The sequence below is a fragment of the Leuciscus leuciscus genome, assembly GCF_965113295.1.
Source record: "Leuciscus leuciscus genome assembly, chromosome: 4".
Lineage (NCBI taxonomy): Eukaryota > Metazoa > Chordata > Actinopteri > Cypriniformes > Leuciscidae > Leuciscus > Leuciscus leuciscus.
In genome coordinates this window covers 18,367,926-18,390,232 of record NC_138728.1, presented here as the reverse complement: position 1 = coordinate 18,390,232, position 22,307 = coordinate 18,367,926, and the positions used below count along the sequence as shown (strand labels likewise).

The 22,307-nt window shown below is 39.8% G+C and overlaps 1 protein-coding gene across 9 annotated transcripts in view; it reads left to right on the top strand.

Moving 5' to 3' along the window:
• magi2a (membrane associated guanylate kinase, WW and PDZ domain containing 2a) overlaps nt 1-22,307 on the top strand; it is a 246,271-nt gene that overhangs the window by 134,641 nt on the left and 89,323 nt on the right. For all 9 annotated transcript variants that reach the window (XM_082168179.1, XM_082168181.1, XM_082168178.1 and 6 more), the window contains exons 3-6: nt 3,089-3,208; nt 9,595-9,810; nt 12,467-12,671; nt 18,085-18,164. In XM_082168179.1, coding sequence (XP_082024305.1) covers nt 3,089-3,208; nt 9,595-9,810; nt 12,467-12,671; nt 18,085-18,164 — 621 coding nt within the window. The remainder of the gene's footprint in view (nt 1-3,088; nt 3,209-9,594; nt 9,811-12,466; nt 12,672-18,084; nt 18,165-22,307) is intronic.

Below are 22,307 nucleotides of genomic sequence, written 5' to 3'. Positions count from 1 at the left end.
CACCAACGATGTCTGCCATTCTCTGGAAAGACAGTGAGAAGTGTTGTGTTTTCGGTTAGCATCTAGCTACAGTTTGTGTCGGCTCGAGAAAAACAGATTGATGCGCATCTTGTCAACAAAGCCTTTCTGCCAAAGTAGCTGCCTCTCTCTCGAGAATAAATCACTGATCGATCCATCTTCCAGCAATTTGCAATTCTCATTTAAAATATGATTTATCAACAAATTGAGCTTTAAAAAGATGTTGGCAAGCGATTTAATGGTCGTAGTGGATTCATTTTCTTTTCATTATGTTATTACACGCTTGGGTAGTCGGCGGTATTGTGAGATATTTTAGTTGTCGTGATGAGGCATGACGTCTTGCGCAGTCTTCTGAGGCGTAGACACAGGTCGCAAGACTGGAGACGTTCCATTTGCCCCTATTTCCTGTGAACTGTCATTAGCATGCCCATCATAACTCTGAATGATAGGCTTTCGGGGTGGAAAGACATGCAGGCTCTGGAGTTTGTCATTGTGTAGCTATTGACTGATAGATGATGAGAGATGATGTGAGTTTCATACACTGGTCACAACTTGATGACTGCATAGGGCTCTGGTTGGTATTTTCCACAACCCTTTGATGCCACCGTCTCAGGGGAGTGCGAATCTCTGCTGTCAGATGTGGTTTTTAAACTGGCTTAGTTGGATTTTGATTGCCGTGAACCGGCAGTTAATAGGTCAGGTAATGGATGACCGTTTCACATCAGCCAGTATTTGGACCAGTACAGGGGAAAGGAATTGTCTGTTGTTTGCTTCTAATATTGTTTGTGTGGTCCTTCAGTTTATAAGAAGGGGTGAGAAGGTCATTTGAGTTAATAAGGTTTTGGAGGGTCAATGTGTTCAAAAATATCTTTTAAAATTGTAGTTTAAGACAAGTGCCTGTTCTTAGAATTATACTCTTAGTTTTCTTATTGGTTTCATATGGTTTTGAAAAACGTTTGTATAATTTTCCAAAAGTTTTAATGTAATTAATTAAATGATATGGGGTTACCATAACAAAATGCAATGACATTTTTTCTTACTTTCTTACTCCATGAACCACACCATGTGACATTTTACAGCCTGAACATTACCTTGTCATAAAAAGGTTAATTTATTTGATATTTCAGATACTTGTTGAACTTTTAATAAAGCATATGCCAAATTTTACATGCGGTTTTCCTATCAAATACTTCATTATTTTAATGAGCTTATTTTATTCAATATGATAACATGATATTGCACATGCAACCCTGACCAAAAATTTTTTTTTTTTTTTCTTACTTTATGCCCCTAACATAATATAAAAAAAATATATTTTAATTCAGAAACTAAAACATTCTTATCACAGAAGAGAAATATTCAGATAATTATATGTTTAAACTGCATTTTCATTGTGTTTTTGAATAAATGAATAGATCCAGGAAAAGAAATGAACGTCATTTCATTGACCCTGGAGTCAGGTGTTTACTGTTGGAATTCCCACAGTGATCTGCCTTAACATGCGGTGTTTAGAAATACCCCAGTGCTTTCTCAGCTAGCAGCAATTAGCACAAACTCTGGAGCTCCTCGCTGGCTAATTACTGCTCTGCTATCCAGGACGCAGGAATACATTAACACTTCAGTTTAGCATTTTAACCCCTTGCTACATGTACATACACTTTAAACTGTTCTCATTGTAAACTCAGTGAGTGGTTTGTGTTAATTTCTTTTTTTTTTTAGCTGGGGTAGTTCAGCTGGTCGGCCAGCTGGTATCCTAGCCTGAGTATAGCTAACAAGCACATAAACCTCTCTAAAGCTATGGTAGCAAATCAGACCAACTAGCTTGAAGGCTAGCTAAGAAATTGCATATCTGAGGCTAGTTTAGGTGTGGCTAGTTATCAGGGCCGACGCCACGAGGGGGCAAAAGGGGACATTGCCCCCTCAGATCTGATTTGCATTTGATCTTAGTTTCCGCAGGAAACAATGGTCCCCTCAAGAATTATGAATGCCCCCCAGTTCGTATGTCCTGGCGTCGGCTCTGCCAATTATTGTCCTGGAGGTTCAATATTCTAGGAAGTTTAGTTCCAATCCAAATTAAATACATCTTAACCAGGTGATCAAGGTCTTTTGGAGTGCTATAAACTTCTAGGCAGGTGTATTGGGGTAGGGTGCAGCTAGACTCTGAAATCCTGGGCTAGATTAAGCTGTTTGCAGCATTGTAGTCTCACAAGGAATTCTAGACTTCTATAATTCTCCAAAAACAAGGATTAAATGGCTGCCAAACAGTGTTTTGGTGGTGCTGCATGATAAATGTCACTAGAGCATATTTTGTTATAAGACTTGACTCCATATTTTGAAAGTCTAATCATAGACTACCAGTAAAAAGTTTAGTTTTTTAAGAAGTTTATTATACTCACCAAGGCTGCATCAAAAATACAGTAAAAAAAATAAAATAAAATAAAAACTGTAATATTGTCAAATACTATTACAATTTAAATTAATGGTTTCTATTTTAATACATTTTAAAATGTAATTTATCAGGGCAACCCTGAATTTTTTAAGCAGCCATTTTCCTTGCGGAAACTGTGATACGTTTTTTTTTTCAGAATGTTTGATGAATAAAAGAGTTCATTGAACAGCATTCATTTGAAATAAAAATCTTTTGTAACATTATACATGTCTTTTGTTAACAAAAAAATGAAGTGTGATGTATAATGATGAATTCTTAAAATTTTAGAAAAGCAAAATTTTTCAAGGCTTGTACATTTCCTTTTGTTTCCTTTTCTATGGACAAGGTTGCATCATTATTTTCACCTTAGAACCTCAAAAGCCTCATGTTTTGTTTTTCTTTCTTCCCTGTTCTCTTTTTGTTTCTCTGACAGACTGTCAGACAGCATATGTGGCACTCTGTAAAAATTAAGTGAACCAGTTACCCGGGCACCTGTTCTGTTTGGCTCACGTTGAGCTTTGCTATTAAAACCTTCTTTTTTGTTGTTGGATGAGCTTTCTAGCTGCTGATTAAGCCCGTGGCTCAAACCCTTAGGGGGCTCGCTGACCTGAACTAACTCCCGCCTCTCTCTTTTCTCTGTAGGTACAACCAGGCAGCCTAGAGAAGGAGAGGTTCCCGGAGTAGACTACAACTTTGTGACCGTTGAGCGGTTTGTGAAATTGGAGAAAAGTGGAGCTTTGCTGGAAAGTGGAACTTATGAAGGTAAGTTGGCCGAGTTGCACAATCATATATCAAGTTATAGTTTTTGTCCCAATATCTCATTGCTGGGATTAGGGATTTGAGCAAGCCCTAACCTAACTAACCAACTGCTAGCCAAGTATTAAACTTTGGTGCATAACTCAATGTGCTACGGACATGAGTGATACCTCGAATCATGGAGATTCTTGAGGTGAAGTGTGCTATTACTTCTCTAAGTGGTGAGCAATACAGTCAGCTAAAAAAGTCCATAGATTTTCATTAAAGGAGGAAACTGTACCATATCTGGGATCAAAATATCAGTACCTGGGTTTCTATCCATGTCTCCAAGTTTTGGGATGCTGCATAAAAATGATAGATTGAAACAAACATTTGTTAGACTAACACATGTTAGATTAAAGGGATAGTTCACTTTGAAATTAATTTTTGGTATGTTTTAGCTTACCTCAAGGGCATCCAAGATGTAGGTGTCTTTTTTTCCGCAGTAGTTTCAATTTTGATATTTTTAGGTCAAACCGTTCTTGTCTGTCAGTCATATAATGCAGGTCTATGGTCATTATCTCAAAACACAAGCACAGAGTCCAAATTAAAACAATTCCCCGTCGTCCAAATTAAACAATTCCCCATCGTAAGTACACATTGATGGCCTAAGACACGAAACGAGCGGTTTGTGTGAGAAAACGAACAGTATTTATATCGTTTTTACCTCTTATACGCAGCCATGTCCGAGTGATCTGATCTGACGTGTACGCAGACTGGTGCATAGATATATACACTAGATGTCGCCTTAAAGACATTCGTTCCAATGAACTGCCGTAGACAAGGCGACATCTAGTGTATATATCTATGCACCAGTCTGCGCACACGTCAGATCAGATCACTCGGACATGGCTGCGTATAAGAGGTAAAAACGATATAAATACTGTTCGTTTTCTCACACAAACCGCTCGTTTCGTGTCTTAGGCCATCAATGTGTACTTACGATGGGGAATTGTTTAATTTGGACGACGGGGAATTGTTTTAATTTGGACTCTGTGCTTGTGTTTTGAGATAATGACCATAGACCTGCATTATATGACTGACAGACAAGAACGGTTTGACCTAAAAATATCAAAATTGAAACTACTGCGGAAAAAAAGACACCTACATCTTGGATGCCCTTGAGGTAAGCTAAAACATACCAAAAATGTATTTCAAAGTGAACTATCCCTTTAAAAACTCGCAATGGAAACACACTTTCAGAGAAAATGTATGTGACTCTGCCTCAACCAAGGTATATGACTGAATAATTATCTCAGATAACAAAAGAAAACATCTCGCTCTGGTCAAAGTCTGTCATCAAAATGATTGGCTATACTGTTACCTCCTAGAAGTGTTTGACGCGCTCTCGCTCCAAGACAAAGGGATCTGCTGCTGATTGCTAGCAGTTCATCAGAGCATTTTGTTTGTGCGCTCTAAACTGCAAGTAATTTATTACAATTAATAATGAGCCACAGTGGCATCTCCAGTGGCTACAACTTCTATTTCCAATTATATTATATGACATTTTCCCTGGAAGTGACTATTTTATGTTTGTAAGCTTATGGGATGGCAATGCTCCTTTATTAACAATTTGTTTTGTGATATTCTGTTTTTCGAGACCCTCTGTGAATAAAAGAGGACAGACCATGGGAAAGTATCTAATTGGCAGAAACTCTAGTTAATTCACAGTGTGATATAAAAATACCGTAAAGGGAATCTGATTAACTGGGGTCTTGTGAGCTTAGCCTTTCTTCACTTCAAAAGTCCAACAACTCCATCTCTTGAATAAATATCCATTTTCCTCTCTCTCCTTTAGTCCATTGCCACTTTTCCCTCTGAGTTGACTGTGAACTAGTGACTGAAAGGGACAGAAGAGAATCTCTATATGTGAAATACATCAACTCTTCGCTTATACTGTATTTCTTTCTCATTAAATCTTACTTAGTGTTCATATGGTGATTTAGATTTTCAGCATGTTTTAAAGATTGTGACTGGCACAGTAACTCAGCTCAGCTTTAATAATGTAACGTCATGTATGTAAGTGGAATATGTGATGGGTTTACAAAGGGTTTTGAAATCTAATATATTAAATAGTGTTAAAATAAATATAAAATTTATGTCCTGACTGACTCAAGTATACAAATAAATAATATCTGTACACTTTTTGCATAATTTGACATTTAAAAAAATTAATTTGCACATATATTGTGTGATATTCACACATTGCATGGCTCATAGTTTATTTCAAGCACGCTCTGATTATCTTCTTTGCAACCAAGTAAACTAACTTTTGAGAAAATATTATTGGGGCAAATTTGTGTAAAAATTGCTATAATCATTTCACACAATGACAATTGTGGTGGTTCAAACTTTCAAACTTATGATAGTTTCTTTATATTAAAATCTGTTAAAATTTCAAAGTCTGGTTCTGTGTCAAGGGTTAAACAATTAAATATATATATACTATTGTTCAAACGATTTCTTTAAAAAAATTATTCTGTTCAGCAAGAATATATTTAAAATTGTAATAATATTTTACAGTATTACTGTTTACTGTATTTTTTATTAAATAAATATTAACATAGAAATGTATTTATATTTCTTCTTTTTTTTACTTTATTATAATAATATTATAGATCAAAAATGTATTTAAGACTACAGTCAACTGGTCATTATCACAATAATAACGAGTAAAACAAAATGGACATGAAATATTGCATTTAAAATATTAATATTAAAGAAAGAGGTTGTGAAAAGACACAAGAGATGTGAAAGCACAGTCATGTAAGAAGTCGGACGGTTAAAGTTTAGTTGTCCAAAAATAATTAAATAAATAAATCAGAATCAAGTATTTCAGTCTTGATAAACTTAGCTACAAAGAAACACTTACATTTGTATTCATTTATGCTTTATTCTGTTTTTTTGTTTTTTTTTAAATCCATTTTTATGAGTTACAGCTGTTGTGCGCTGTAGCATCATGTCAGGTAGTGACCCAGGGAGAATTGAAGGCACACTCAACCAGATGCCCTGCTCTCCTCTAGAGCCTGTTCATCCCAGGGGAGCCATGGCACTATTACTGAGTCTGTAAACATAGAACAGCACTCCCTCACACACTGATCGTTTGAGAAACAGTTTGTCTGTGATTGTACAGGTGTCGGACTTTTGTGTTTTTTTGGTTTATTTGCAGAGACATGATTTTCACTGACCGAGCAATGCAAAAAACACAGTTATTACAAACACATGACACACTGAGTTCATATCATAGACATATTTTTATATAAAGCTAATAATTACTACTATGTGTGTAGATTAGGATATTGACTGCAGGGGCATGTTCCTATTAAATAATTATTAATTAAAATGAATTATTAAAAACGATTCAATTAACACTTACACAGTATTTAGCCTTAACATCAGCTTAAAGGGTTAGTTCACCCAAAAATTTGATTTACCACATGGTTTACTCACCCTCAAGCCATCCCAGGTGTATATGACTTTCTTCTTTCAGACGAACACAATCTGAGTTTTATTAAAAAAATATCCCGGCTCTTTCAAGATTTCTCTTTGGAGATTTTGAAGCCCCAAAAAGCGCATCCATCCATATTTAAAACTTCATCATCTAAAATAACTAGCTTCCGACAGACGGCCGTACGCATCGATTTACGGCGAAAGAGTGATCTCTGACCTGAAGCATGATGTATTGATGAAAGTGCAGAGGATAGAGCAAAACAAAACACCGGTCACGAATTAGAAGTCTAAAACGAGAATTTTTAAAGAGAGATGTCAGAGGATTTCGATATAAGAGAAGATTAGCTTGAATTTTTTGCCCAGTCCTATTTGTTTGCATGGCATCACTATCAGAGACCTTTTGCTAAAAGGATCCTCAAATTACATTAGCAAAACAATGGGCCCTATCTTGCACCCAGCGCAATTGAGTTGCGCCCGACGCATGTATCATTCCTATTTTGCACCCGCGCACAGTAGACTTTTCCCTCCAAAGACGCACGTCGGTTAGTCTCAGCCTCAGACGTCACGCCCACGGAACGTTGGCTAAACGTCTGATGCATATGGTACACTTAACTGGAAACACTTCAGGAATGTCGAAGTCGTCATCTGATTGGTTGAATTTTATCGGATTTCCGGGGGGCGCGAGTGTCGCGTTTATTTTCGGTCCGCCGGGAAACAAATATCATGACGCCAAAACCCCTCGTGGAAGAAGAAAGCCGTTGTTTTTACAACTGAGACATGAGCGCTTACCACGATCAACTAAACGCTGTATTTTCAAAAGTATGTGAAGTTCGCGGCTCCATTGATGCAGTAAACTTGCACAAGGTTCTTGAATGAATAATTCATTAGATGCACGCCGGTCTGTTATTGTAGGGACATCAACATTTTATTGTCACGCCCCTAAATATGACGCGGTACAAAACAAACTGTGATTGGTTGTGTTACATGTCAGTCAAACGTCCTCTTGGGCGGTCCTTGGCCAAGAAATGCTGCGATAGAGTCCAGACCTTCTGCCGTCAGTCTGAAGGTCTGGCTATGCGAGACTACACGTCGGTAAACTAAGAAATGCATTTGCGCTCCCGGGGGCGGTTCAGCGCAAAGAGGAGGCGTGTTCCGGCGCAAACGTTCCCTGATGCTATTTTGCAGGTTTAGAAAACAATTCCGCCACTAACCAGGAAAAACCTGGTCAAAAGTCAGTGGCGCGTTGCGCATGTTATTCATATGCTATTTAAGGGCGCTTGGCCATAATCAATGTAGCATGTGCACTTTGCTTATCTCATCTTCACACAGACGCAGCAGTTCTCATTTTTAGAAAACCATACATTATTACAAGGGAAAATATTACACTAGGGAAATCATTGTTGTGTCCATGAAGATGTGAAAAAATAGGCATAAATCTAGCTTACATATTTACCCAAATTTTTATACGCCTGTTTAACCGAAGCTGATTTGGGTGGGTTTCTCCTATCCCCATACAATGTCACTTTTCTGTCTTTTACGGCCCTGACGAGAACGTCTGTCTCCTCGGCTGTGAACCGCTCCTGGCGCGCGTCTGGCAAATCCGCCGTTATAATAGCAATCCGCCATGGAACAAGCTTGCCTGCTCTTAAAGGGAATGTCCTCTCCACCACTCTCCGTCTATCGAGATGTCCATGGCACAGTGTTTCCTGTCTGGTTTGCTCCGCTGGAGCCCTAGGAGACAATTAAGAGGCCACTTTTTCCAACCCGTTCTCATAAATGCGGCATGTCAAAGACTTTTGGGCGAAAAGCGCCCTTGCGTCTTTTGAGTTTACCTGAGGGTAAAGGTAAACATGCAGGTAAACTCAAGGCAATTTAATTATAAGAGAAGTCACAGAGAATTGTAAAACATTGTAAAGTCAACAGTGATTGACTATCATAAAGCTGAAAGCAATACAATAATTCAGAATCAGATTTAATAATAAATTGGCTATATTTAAATCTTAGCTTGTGACATTGATAATCTGGTTTATTTCTGATTATTTTGTTTTGGCTGGTTGAAGTTTTGAATGGCCGGTAACCTAAAAATTTAGCAAATTGGCTGGTGAGTGAAAAAGTTCATTTCAAGCCCTGATACTACAGTACATCATACATCGGGTCAGGGGTTACTCTTTTGACGCAAGTCGACTTGCATAAGCCGTCTGCCGGAAGCTAGTTATTTTACTTCAAGGTTTAAACCTATTTAAGGTTTAAATATGGATGTTTTTCTTGCAAAAATCCATCACTTTGCTTCAAAAAGCCTTTATTAACCCCCTGGAGCCGTATCGATTACTTTTATGATGGATGGATGCACTTTTTTGGACTTCAAAATCAGGACGGCCATTCACTCCCTTTATAAAGCTTGAAAGAGCCAGGATATTTTTCAATATAACTCTGATTGTGTTTGTCTGAAAGAAGAATGTAATATACACCTAGGATGGCTTGAGGGTGAGTAAATCATGGGGTAATTTTCATTTTTTCTTTTTCTTTAACCATTTGTTTCTTTGATTCCAAAGTTTGCTTTTATGTTCACTTTCGCAGTTATTTTCTTTTGTATTATTTAATTAAGTGTATTTAAACGTTAAAATACGTTAAGGTTTTTATGTATAGTACATTTATTGATAATGCTGTTCTTTTGAACTTTGTATTTATAGATAGACAGACAGACATAGATAGATAGATAGATAGATAGATAGATAGATACATACATACATACATACATACATACATACTGTACATACTTTACATACTGTACATACATACATACATACATACATACACAGATACATAGATACATAATATCATGGTGACAGAGCTTGCATTATAAAAAAAGGTCAATTATACACCAAATGTCTGATTGATTTCAGATAACTTTTACGGCACCCCGAAGCCCCCGGCAGAGCCCAGCCCACTGCTGCTGAATGTAGCTGAGCAACTGTTGCCAGGCGCCACACCCAGATCACAGGGCAAACGTAGACGCAACAAGTCCGTCAGCAACATGGAGAAGGCTGGTATCGAGCCACCTGAGGAGGAAGAGGAGGAGAGGCCCGTCATCAACGGCAACGGAGTGGCCATCACCCCAGGTGAGGAGTTCTTAATCAATTTAAGAAGAAGAGAGATCTTTCATGCCATTTTGTCATGTACGGGCTCACCGGTGTAGTAAATTCAGTTACTGCTGTGACCTCAGATCAGGGTTACTAGCGTAGAGATGATTACCGTGGGGCCACTAGGTGCATCATGTATCATAGCAACCGCCTCCACTCTAAATTACCTCATAGTATCCACTGTTGTCAGGGCAATAGCCTAGCAACTGTCGTGCCAGCATGTTATCACACATTGCCTGTTTTTCGCTCCATAGGAGCAGCTCTGTGGGGCGGAAACGTGCATCGAGTGTGGATGTACTGAAACAAACTTTTGTTTTGTTCTGGCTCTAATACACCTACATGACATGGTGATTTAGAATCTAACACAGTTAGAGTATTGTTCATATCCAGTAATATAAAAAAACGCCAGAGGAATTTGTAATTCTCTGAGCTCTTTAATAGCTCTTTAATAGCTCACTTAAAAACATGAATTCAAAATTGAACCTATTTACTTTCTTAATACAAGTTCCTGGCCTTATTGTGCATGATTCATCCGTCCATGTTATTCGAAAGAGGAAAATCTTTCGCTTCAAAAAGGTTATAAAGACATCGTAAAAGTAATCCATATGAATTGAGCTATATAATCCAAGTCTTCTGCTTTATAGACCTTATGCACAAGCAAGCATCCATCTTTAGAATTTTGTCTTTGAACTTCCGTTTTTGCGGTGGTACTATTAGTATAGTATTTTTAGCTATAGTAGTTATATTAATATTAGTAATCTTAGTTATAGTAGTATAGTAAAGTATTGTAATGTTTGAAGTGGATTTCATAACAAATGTCAGTAGACCAGGAATATTTTAAAACAGGCGGTTCATTTATAAATCCGTAAGATCTTACCTTCATGCTGTGGAAATACTACGCGGAAGACAGAACACAACGAGCACAGAGCTGAAAGGGGGCGGGGCTACATAAGGTCTATTATGACAAACTGATTTCATTTAGGCTTTTATTCACATAGAAACTTTGATCAACACACATACGTAGAGCACATCATATGTTGTAATTGGAAGCTCAACTGTACTCGGTTCTCATTAGAGGACAACCCTCATTGGTTCTCGCGCCTCAGGCATGTATGGTTGAGCTTTACCATTTAACTTTCATTTGTGTTTAGAAGATAAGCTAAAGTCTTATTGGTTTGGAAAAACATGAAGACATGAGGTTAAGCAAATAATGACAATGTTCATTTTTGGGTGAACTAACCCTTCGGCCTCCATGTCCTAGTCAAGTAGCCTAACTTAATTCCCACCCAATTTATTTATTGTTAAATATATTGTTTCACTCAGAAATGCATCACATTAAGGACATAAAATAGTTTGTGAAATGTGTTTAATGTCGACTTTAATGGAGTTCTGAATGATTCAGTAAAGTTTGTCTTCAAAGTTATTCTTAAAATCTTTGGGATATCGAAACCAATATGACAATTTTTGACAGCAAGTAAGAGTATGTAATAGATGTATAATATTAAGATGAATAGCTCAGATAATTTGGTGTTGACATTTTATGTGAAACGTTTGAGTTTATATTGAAATCTCTGACTTTTCATTGCATGTTTGGTATCTTGTGAGATCTGAGCACAATTTTAGACCTTGATGAAATCTCTGAAGAATACTTTTTTAGGATTTACAGTGTATAAAACAAATATTTGGTTATTATATGGCTGGGAAATATTCGTAATTCATTCACCAAGTGTGACAAAAGACTACTCCTTAATACCTTGAAATGATGTCTAGATAGACCGCTCACAAGGTTGTGTGTGTGTGTTTGTGTGTTTATGTGAGTGTGATTGAGTGAAGCTGTCCTCTCATTTCTCAGTTGATTAAAACATCAGTACTGGTGAATGTTATGGGATTCGGTGTCTTTTTCTTTCGTCTCTCCCTCTCTCTTCCCCTCGATCTGTCTTTTGCGCCTCTCCTTTGGGACCTCCAACCTCCATAACTCAAACTAGGACACGTTCAGTTCTCTTCTGCTCTCTCTCTCTCTCTCTCTCTCTCTCTCTCTCTCTCTCTCTCTCTCTCTCTCTCTCTCTCTCTCGCTTTATCACCACAGACTCCATTTTAATCACTCCACTCTTATTTCACCGTTTTAGTCCAACTAACTCTATCTCTGACTGTTCTTCTTTGTCTTAGAGTCTTCTGTTTTTCTCTTTCTAACATGCTCCTCTTATAGTGACCTGCTTTTCAATTCTCTCAGAAACTCTCAAACTCAAATCTCAGTTACATCTCTCTCTCTCTCTCTCTCTCATAAATATTTTCTCTGTCTCACTCACATTCACCGGTTTTCTCTGTAGTCTTGGACTCAGAGTTGCACCAGCCGCGCTGTTAAAAGTTGGAGACGTCTCCCAAAATATTGGATTCTTGTAATTTGACAGTTTTCTTTTTATAAGCGTTAGCTCTCGGTGGTGATTTTTCAGTTGAATTCAGTTACACTATTCATCATGTTTATCCACTTCTATTGTCTGGTTCTTTTTGAATGATAAAGGTGTTTGAATCTGAGATGTAGGTCTGCAGTTGTTAAAAGGGTTATAGATTTAGTTTAAACAATTTTTCAGTACATTTTTCTTCTGTCAATTTTTTCAAATTTTCTTGCATTTTTTAGAGTCCAGTGAACATGAAGACAAGAGTACAGATGCCTCAGGAGAGATGCCCACAACATGCCCATCTGAGACCTCCACAGATGCCCCTAAAGAAGAGACAGAACCTCCAAAATCGCCTCCCAAACTGGATGAGAATGACGAGCTGGGTCCTCTGCCAGATAACTGGGAGATGGCTTACACTGAAAAAGGAGAAGTGTACTTTATTGAGTAAGTATCTCTATCCATCTGTATAATTTCAAATTATTTAGAATTAGAAGTTATAATCAGCATATTTTAACCCTTAGATGCATGAATGTTTCGCCAATCAGTACGCCAATGTTCTGGTCTTTAGCAACCCGGATCTATATCTAACACGGATGGATCTCTACCAGTCACGATAATATAAAACTATCCTGATATTAGAGTAACAATTACAGAAGAATAGAATAAAGCATATTTTGTTACCTTTTGGAGCTTGGAAGGGTTCAGTTTGAGCAGATGTTTTATACCATCATCACTGTCCTCGTTAGAGCTCATTTCCCAGTACATTCAGCATCTGGCTTATATTTGCCATCTGAAACATATTCTCAAAACTATCATCTTCAAAATTAACATTTTGATCACTGACAGCTTCTTCACCAGATCCACCATCAAGTGACACTAATATTTGATTGCGTTCAGTACTTGCCCTGCAGTAAAATCTCTGAGCCATTTCAAGTTTTGCTGATGATACTTCCTATTCTTTTGTTTTCTGCCTGCGATAACTATTAGTGAAAATGTCACTTCATCATTGTGTATCAGAATTTGCCACCTTATAGAATAAAGTTGAATTGCACTTATTCAATCATCAAAGATTAAATATTGTTGTGCAGAAAAAATATACTTAAACTGTTACTGTAAACTGTAAAAAAAAAATATATATATATATATATATTTTCCTGTAAATTCTCACTTATCGGGCTTATGCTACTCTGAATAATGCCTGAACTTCGTATTTTGAGCACTTCTTGCGTTGTTTTTTTTTTGCCTCTTCATGATGACTTGCTTAATTCAGTCCCAATTTGTAAGTCGCTTTGGACAAAAGCGTCTGCTAAATGACTAAATGTAAATGTTACACACCTAGGCTCGTTAGCGACCCTATACAATTATTACAAAATATACATTTAATACATTTATAATGAATTGATTGAGGAATATGAAGAAGGTTGATGTCTAACTTAAAAAAATGTATGAGGAGGAGGGTTGTGAAGGACATCTCGGGTCACTAAAGACCCGAGTGTGCATTTAAAGTCGGCATGAAACGGAAGTTGAGATTGTCATTTTTTCCTTGTTGTGACGTATATCCGAGTATATCCGAGTGAAACGGCTTCTGAAATTAGAAAAAAAATGTAGGGCGGGGCTTGATTTCGTCCTTCGGGAATTGATTGGATCGTTGGAGGTTGGGCGTTGCAAACAAAATGGAGGCAGATTTGAATGCCAGTTTACATTCAGTTGTGTAGGATTTCTCTCCACCGGACTCCCCACCGTTACCCTCCCATGAAGGATTTTTTATTGAGGAGCCCGGCGACGAGAATGAGGACGAGCAGCTAAATTTGCAGGCAGGAATCAGCCCATATTTATATGAGCCTCCCGCGAACCAAGATGAGTCAAGTCAAGTTATCAGTCAAGTTCACCATCGAGAGCATCTCGACGTGTCCGATAAGTAAATAACTAGATTTAGATAAGATAGATAGCCTACCATTCGGACACTTCGAGATGCTCTCGAGGGTGAACTTGACTGATAACTTGACTTGACTCAAAACGAGACAGACACCGATAGCCACACCCTCATCGGCTCTGGCTGCACCCTTTCGCCATGGCACGTGACCGAAAGAGAAGACAGGTCGTTTCGAGGGGGGAGGGAAGGGTAATGTATTTGATTAAAGATTATAAGGGTAAATGATAAAAGTGCACAGATAAATCATTTATAATAAACACTACAATATTACATATAAAAAGAAGATTTGTCAAATTTGATTTCATGCCGACTTTAAGGGTCAAAGGTGCGTTCAGTATCCCCCCCCCCACCCCACCCCCCTCCCGAAAAAAAAAAAAAGTTTTTATATGGAGCAGGAGCAGAATGGGGAAGAAAGGTGATATAAGTAACGTTGAACGTGGCATGGTTGTTGGTGCCAGACAGGCTGGGTATTTCAGAAACTGCTGATCTACTGGTATTTTCATGCACAACAATTTCTAGGGTTTACAGAGAGCAGTCAGAAAAAAGAGAAAATATCCAGTGAGTAGCAGTTCTGTGGGTGAAAATGCCTTGTTGATGCCAGAGGTCAGAGGTGAATGGCCAATTGGTTCGACATTCAGATGTTAGGGTCAGAATTTAATGTAAACAACATGAAAACATGGATCCATTCTGTCTTGTCTCAAGGTGTAATGGTGTGAGGGATATTTTCTTGGCACACTTTGTGTGTATTGTTGTTGACCATGTCCATCCGGTTATGTGTCTCTCTTCTGATGGCTATTTCCAGCAGGATAACTCACCATGTCTCAAAGCTTAGTGCATTCCTCCCTGAGAAACATTTTTGTCTACAGTAGCAGGAGAAACAGCTCTGAGATCAGTGGCAGAAAGGTAGACTCGCTTGTCTCAGTGATGGGACTCGACTGACGGCACTCTGCCAAGCGACTGGCCAGAGAAATTGCAGCCTGGGGCAAAAAGATGGTGCACCTTTGATGTGCCTATGACACTCCACACTTCTACCCTTGTGTGTCTTCCTCCCTGGTTTCTCTTACTTTTTCATCCCCCTTACAGAAAAGAAAATTAATTTCGTATAAAAGCGTATCAAAGGACAATCTATTGGCAAAGTGCATTTCCACAGCTTATGTTCGGTTGCTTTGGGAGTTTGAATGTGACTGAATGCATGTACAGAGACATTTTGTCATGATTAATATGGTCCAGTATGAGTGTGTGTGCGCGTGGTGAGAGATAGACATATGGAGAAGTGTCTACAGTTTGAGAATTAAAGACGCTCCGTCTGTGAGGGAGATCGAGAAAAACAAGGCGCCATTGGCTGCTTGACAACTCCATTAAATCCTCAATAGTCACACTGTGTGGGCCAGTTCAAACTGTGTGTGTGAGTGTGCATGTTGTGTCGTGTTACATGAAGCAGTGACAGACTGTCCTCGCGTCATTCGGAGTCAGTCATATTTAGCTTATGTCATGAACGATACAACAGAAAATAAGTACTATCCCTGTGGAAAAGAAATACTGTACAGTCACAGTTTGAAGATTGAACACACACATTTCTAGCTATCAACAAGGGACAAATATCAAATATATGGAAAAGCAATTGAAGTGTATAAATAAATGAGAAATATCACACGAGTAGGAGTGCAAAAAAAAATTCTCAGGGAGGAATTTTGCTATTGTATGCCCTAAACAAGCTTCCGTTATCACCGCTTGACGTTTTTAAATCTTTGAAAACACATTTTTATTCTTGACCTTTTGAATACATTTTAAAATATAGATATATGATTTTAAGTTTTTGTATTGCATTTATTGGTATTTATAGAATGGTATATTGTGATTTAATGTGTACTGTAAAGCAAATAAAAAAAGTAAAGGTTCAACTTGTTTTTTAAATGTGCTCTATAAATATAGGCTGAGTTGAGTTGAGTTGAGTTGAGTTGAGTTGAGTTTTTGAGTTGAGTTGAGTTGAGTAAATGCATAGTATGCATGAACAAGCAGTGCCAGCAGCCATATCACCCTGTAGCCCAAGACTGGTTGCCCACTGAAGCTAAGCAGGGCTGAGCCTGGTTAGTACCTGGATGGGAGACCTCCTGGGAAAACCAGGTTGCTACTGGAAGAGGTGTTAGTGAGGCCAGCAGGGGGCGCTCACCCTGTGGTCTGTGTGGGTCCTAACGCCCCAGTATAGTGACGGGGACACTATTCTGCCAAAAGAGCACCGTCCTTCGGATGAGACGTTAAACCGAGGTCCTGACTCTCTGTGGTCATTAAAAATCCCAGGATGTCCTTCGAAAAAGAGTAGGGGTGTAACCCCGGCATCCTGGCCAAATTTGCCCCTTGGCCTCTGTCTACCATGGCCTCCTAATCATCCCCATACACTGATTGGCTTCATCGCTCTGTCTCCTCTCCACCAATAAGCTGGTGTGTGGTGGGCGTTCTGGCGCAATATGGCTGCCGTCGCATCATCCAAGTGGATGCTGCACATTGGTGGTGGTTGAGGAGATTCCCCCCTTCTATGTAAAGCGCTTTGAGGTCTCAGAAAAAGCGCTATATAAACTAATTATTATTATTATTATAACAAAAATGCTTCTTGCTAAATGTGTCAGCATTTCATAAATGTATAATACAATATAAGAATGGGAAGCATTTTTAGCGTTGCTGTTGAACATCATGCCAAGTTGGAGTATGATCAGATATTTATTTAAATGTTATTATTAATTTGTGTTTACGTCGCTCAAATAGCATGATTAGTGAGCTATACAGTGAAACCGGTTTCCAGGCAACAGACAAGTCCCCAATCATGAGTGGGGACGTCAATGCACGCATTCTACCAATACGGTTCGGTACAGTTAGCCAACCGTGCTGAGAATTCTAGGCCGAGGACAGTTTGTAATCGTGCCGTGTTCTACCTGGCTCAAGTGGAAACCGTTCCTTAACATTCTTAGAACCGTTCAGCCCGACGGTGGAACAGCAGCTTGAGTTGAGCTTATGCAAGAGATGCAGGTTGTAACCTGACCTGCAACATCTTCCGATTCCATTCTTTTTTTTACATCAAAACATTTGCAAAATCTGGCATCCACTTTGACAAACGAAAATAAAAAAACAAACTTTCCCTTTTGCTAATGTAAACAATGTTTTGCCTGGGAAACAAAAAAATTAATTGAACTGTCTGCTGTCATGGCTGGGTAAAAGAGGGAATGTGTATAAGCTTATACTTCCCAGCCAACTCAACGAAACTGTAACATTAATTAGTGTAATTGGCTAATTATCAAGATGTTGTGTGAACATCTAATGTTGAATGAAATAGAGAAGTTAGTATCAAAATATTAATTAGAATGTCTCTCACATTTGCGTCATCAGTTGCCGTAGTCTTATTGGTTCTTCTTAGATGGCCGTTATAGCCACGCCTCAGGACTATGACTCAACATTTCAGATACTGTCTGAACTTTGTTGGAGGCTAAGAGTCATTGCAAAGGCAATCAGCTGTCGGTGAGCATATGACACTAAAATCTGCCAGTTTTGCCAATTTTTGCAAAAAAATGTTTTATGATTCCTGAAATTGGTCTCAGATGACAAAAAAAACATTGTGTACTAAACTGTTTAATTAAATCGCTGCTCATGTTCAGTTCTCCTCCCTCATACAGTAAGTCAGTCAGTCTTCCTCACCATCTCTCTCCTCCTCCTCTCTTTCTTGCTGTGCTAATGAGATGCTTACAGCTAATTAAAAGTATTGATTGCCGTTTTGTTAAGCTAAACTTTTTTTAGAGATGAGGTCTCCTGAGACTTCATTTCAGTCTCTCTCGTCTCCTCAGTGTGATGATTTACAGTAGCAGTTTGCAGCAGTCTCTTCTCCCTCTCTTCCTCTTCATCTCTTTTCCCTTTCTGCTCCATTTCTCTCCTCTCCAGCCACAATACGAAGACGACGTCCTGGTTGGACCCCCGGCTTGCGAAGAAAGCGAAGCCCCCTGAAGAATGCAAAGAGAACGGTTAGTGTTTGTCTTTCATTTCTCTCTATATATTATGACTCTGTTTGCTTTACTCTCCACATGGTGCAAGCCAAAGACAAACGTTTAAATCTACTGAAATAAAGCTTGTGAAATTGACCACAGTTATGAAGTGTTATTAAATAAGGTGTGAAGCAGAAATGGGTTGTTGATTTTATAAAAGTCTGATCTGATAAAAAATTCTTCCATCAAGTTCATTAGTCTAACTGCAGGCGGTTTATGATTGCTAAGCAATGTAACAGCCAAAGATCTTTTTTTTTATAACTTGGTGTATTTATGCACAGTTCAGTGGGATGATCTGTAACTACAGTTTAGAATACAGTATGTCAGTATGTTTTTTTCATTTACTTCATTCATAGGTCAAGCATCACTATTATTATTGATCATAGGTAAAATCATGCAGCTTTTTGAGGAGATAAGTGCTATTGGTTTTCAAGGCAATTGGACAATTGTGTTTGGCAGACAATAAAACAAGTCGAACAATCCTGTAGAAATTGAAGATGGGACCTGTATCTAGAGACAAGAATATTGTGAAGCAGGAGTAGCCAACATTGATATTAGCCAACCCTAATCAAACACACCTGAACCAGCTAATAAACGTGTTCAGGATTACTTAAAAATAACAAGCAGGTGTGTTGGAGCAGGGTTGGAGCTGAAGTATACAGAACCCTGCTCTTGGTTGGCTACCTTTTTTATAGAGACTTGGGCTGCGCCCGAAATCTTAAAAATGCCTTCGGGAAGATGCGTTCCTAGGAAGCCATCAAGGCACATCCAAATCCAATGTTAGCTTCACTTCCTGTCTCCTGAGATACCTTCATCTGATAGATTTTTGAAGGCAGCATAGATGTATCCTTCTCTGCCTTTGATATCCCACAATCCTGTGCGTTTTAATTCTGTGACAGTTGAGCTAAAAAATAAAGATGGCATCTGAAAGTTGTCAGTTTGTGTGTAAATGTAAGTTTTTGACCAACGTTTTCCTCTTCTGATGTCATTTCTAGCAATAAATTTCTATTGTAGTAATTAAATATTTGCTTAGTTATTAACAAAACTCACGCTATTTTGCTGTAGATCAATTAACCGTTAGGCTGCCTCAGATCAGTTCAAACAGATCAACAAAACAAATCAGTTCCCTTTCAAGGGAACTCGCGTTGCGTCGAAATGACGCTATGGGGAACGCTTTGCGTGATGACGTCTTGAAGCACATGTAAAATCAGTCCAATGGTGTGGCGGAACGTCAGAGGCGGGTGACGTCACGTACCAGGAAGCTATAAAAGCCGGCCCGAAACAGAAAACGAAAGCTTTCTGAGTCTTCAGTTGTGCTCTGTGTGAATCTGTCCCTGTTATTTGGTGTTGTCTGTCTATATTATTATATATATATTCAGTATGGCGAGCAAGCAGCAGTTTAGAGTGTGTGTCCATCCCTGCCCGCGTTATTTAACGGGAGGTGATACTCACACTCTTTGTGTTGTTTGTTTGGGTGAGGAGCATGCCCAGTCAGCACTCGAGGGTGGTGACTGTGTGCATTGCGAGGCACTTCCAATCAGTTTTGTAAGGTACCTTTGTGCGCAAAGGCTGCAAAGTCATTGCCTGATAGGGCAGCGAGGCAACAAGTCACTGCCTTAGCTTTCAGACACAGCCTTTAGGTTAATGCTGCCTTAATGTGCTATTGGAATTATCGTAATTACGAGTTTCCTAGTCGGAAATTGGACGCCATCTCAAGTCGTATTTACTACTGGAAAATTCAGAGATCATTTTGATACCTGACTTTCAAAAGCTGGGCGTGCCATAAACTTTAAATAAGGCGGAGGAAAGAACGACTGCTGTATATTCAAAAGTGACAGAACCCTGACAGTATGTTTTATACACAGCAAACATAGCGCAAAATAGCGTGGTGAATGTTTATATGGTTGTCAATGAATGGGACTTTACATTTTATTCAAAATGAAATATTTTCAATACATTTTGGCTTTAATAAGATTTACCCAAGAAATAAATAGGCAAGAATAAACCTGGTGTCCTTCGTGGTCATTATTCTTTCCGACAACGCAAAGATTTCAATTGCAAAGCACTTGAATGCGACAAGTTCAAAATTTTATTGGTTCAAGTTCAAAAAGAGTGAAGTAGGAAACCACATGAAGACAGCATAAATTAATTGATGTGGACTGGCGAGCAACCACATATGAACCACCTAGAACACACAACCATTGCTTTAACCACCCAGAACACCCTAGAAATCAGTTAGCAATGTCCTAGCTACCAAACACAACACCCTTACTACCACCTAGCTGTGCTGTAGAAATCACTCAGAACACCCTAATAACCAGTTAGCAGTACTTTAGTAGCCACCCACAGCACCCTAACAAATGCAAAACACACACACACACACACACACACAAGTGGTACACTTAGCAACCACATTGCAATGCCTTGACAATGATCCAAACACAATAGCATGTAGTGGCAAGTTTTGCCTACCTAACAGTGTACTAGAATCCACCCTTATTTTAACAAAAAACTGAACACTTTTTATGGGTTTTGGCCCTTATTTACATGACAATGGCATTTTGGGGGCCTGCAAAAACTAACTTTTCAAAACGGGTTACAAAGTGCACGTTTTTGAAAACTATACCATTAATGTCTCCGTGTAAACTACAAAAACGTGAATTTGTGAAAACTGTGATGTCATGCGTATTACCTGTTCAGTCTGTATAGGTGCATAGTGTTCCCTTTCGTTGTCACTCCGAGTTTCGTCGGATGACGACGAATGGGGTTTCGCTTAGAAAGCCTGTCATCTTCGAGTATATAAAACGAGCCTATGGCAATGAAATGCCATGGGTCTGCGGAATTTGCATTGCGTAACTCCGCCCCACCCTGGGGGTATATAAGGAAGTACGCTGCAACATGCAGATATGTTTTCGCTTCGGAGCCAAGAGTTTTCTTCACTCCTACAAGCCATTCTGTATCATCTTCACTCTACGAGACGAGCGGCTCTTCAGTGTGTTTGTGTGACGGCGTGTACCAGCGAGATCGCATTGCCTGCTGCTGATCTGTGCAGTGATCTGCCGACAGTGTGTGTGTTTCTCCCTGGGCGCTTCAGCACTCTGCTGAGCTTTTCCTCTCTCTAAAAGAGCTGCACGCGGCACGTCTTTTTCAAGACGGTTCGCCCGTGTATTTACTGGATGTGGGCGCGTGATTCATCTGCCTAACGGTCACGAGCGCTGTTTCGCGTGTTGGGCTTATTCACGCTCGGCAGCGCTCGTGGATGAGTCACGTTTTCTTTGCGGGAACGTGACCATCGCGATGTTTATAGATCGAGACTCAATGATCTCCGTGTGGGTAGAGTCCCCTCTGCCACACCCCAATCTATCTCTTCCTCGAGAGGGGATACTTTGGCTGGTGGCCAGGGTGATCTGAGGGTTACAGTGTGGCATAATACCAACGAGCATTCCTCGGGCCACGCCCCCCTCCACATCGCAAACCGTGGGGCTTCCGTGTGTGCCTGGTTTCTCTCGGGGACCCAGTGCTTTCATTCGGGGCTCCAGCAGGTGGTGTCATGTCACTCACAGCATCACAAGGCGGGCTTGATTCCTCTGGAAATGAGGATTCGACTGCGTTGCCTCCCTCTGGAGTGTCAGTGTTAGTCGGGTCAGATCCAGAGCTGATGGCCATGCTTTCCCGGGCAGCTGAAAGCATCGGCAGGAGTGGCGCCGCCCTCCCCCCGAGCGCTGTAGGCTTCCCGGATGTGCATCAGGACGCTTCCGGCCCGCGGGAGTCCACGTGACTTTTCGCGGCCCGCGGGCGTCCTCCGCCTTCGCTGCACTCGATCGCGTGGTGATCATGGGCTGTATGTTCTCTGTCACTATCGTGGCACAGGCATGCAGTGCTGTGTGTCGCCTTTGCCTTCGAGGCAGTGCTGACTCGGGAGTTCTGTCAGACCAGGCCGCCGTGGAACGCTGGTCCTTCCCTGGCCTACACTGACAGAACGCGGAAACTCGACCACGCCCCCACGCAGGGACGCTATGCCTCCCATGTCTGGGCTGGTCGATCCGCCACGCACACTACTGACCTCGCTCTACGGGCGACATCGGTACTCGCGTGATCCCGGGGCCAGGTGATGTCCACAGC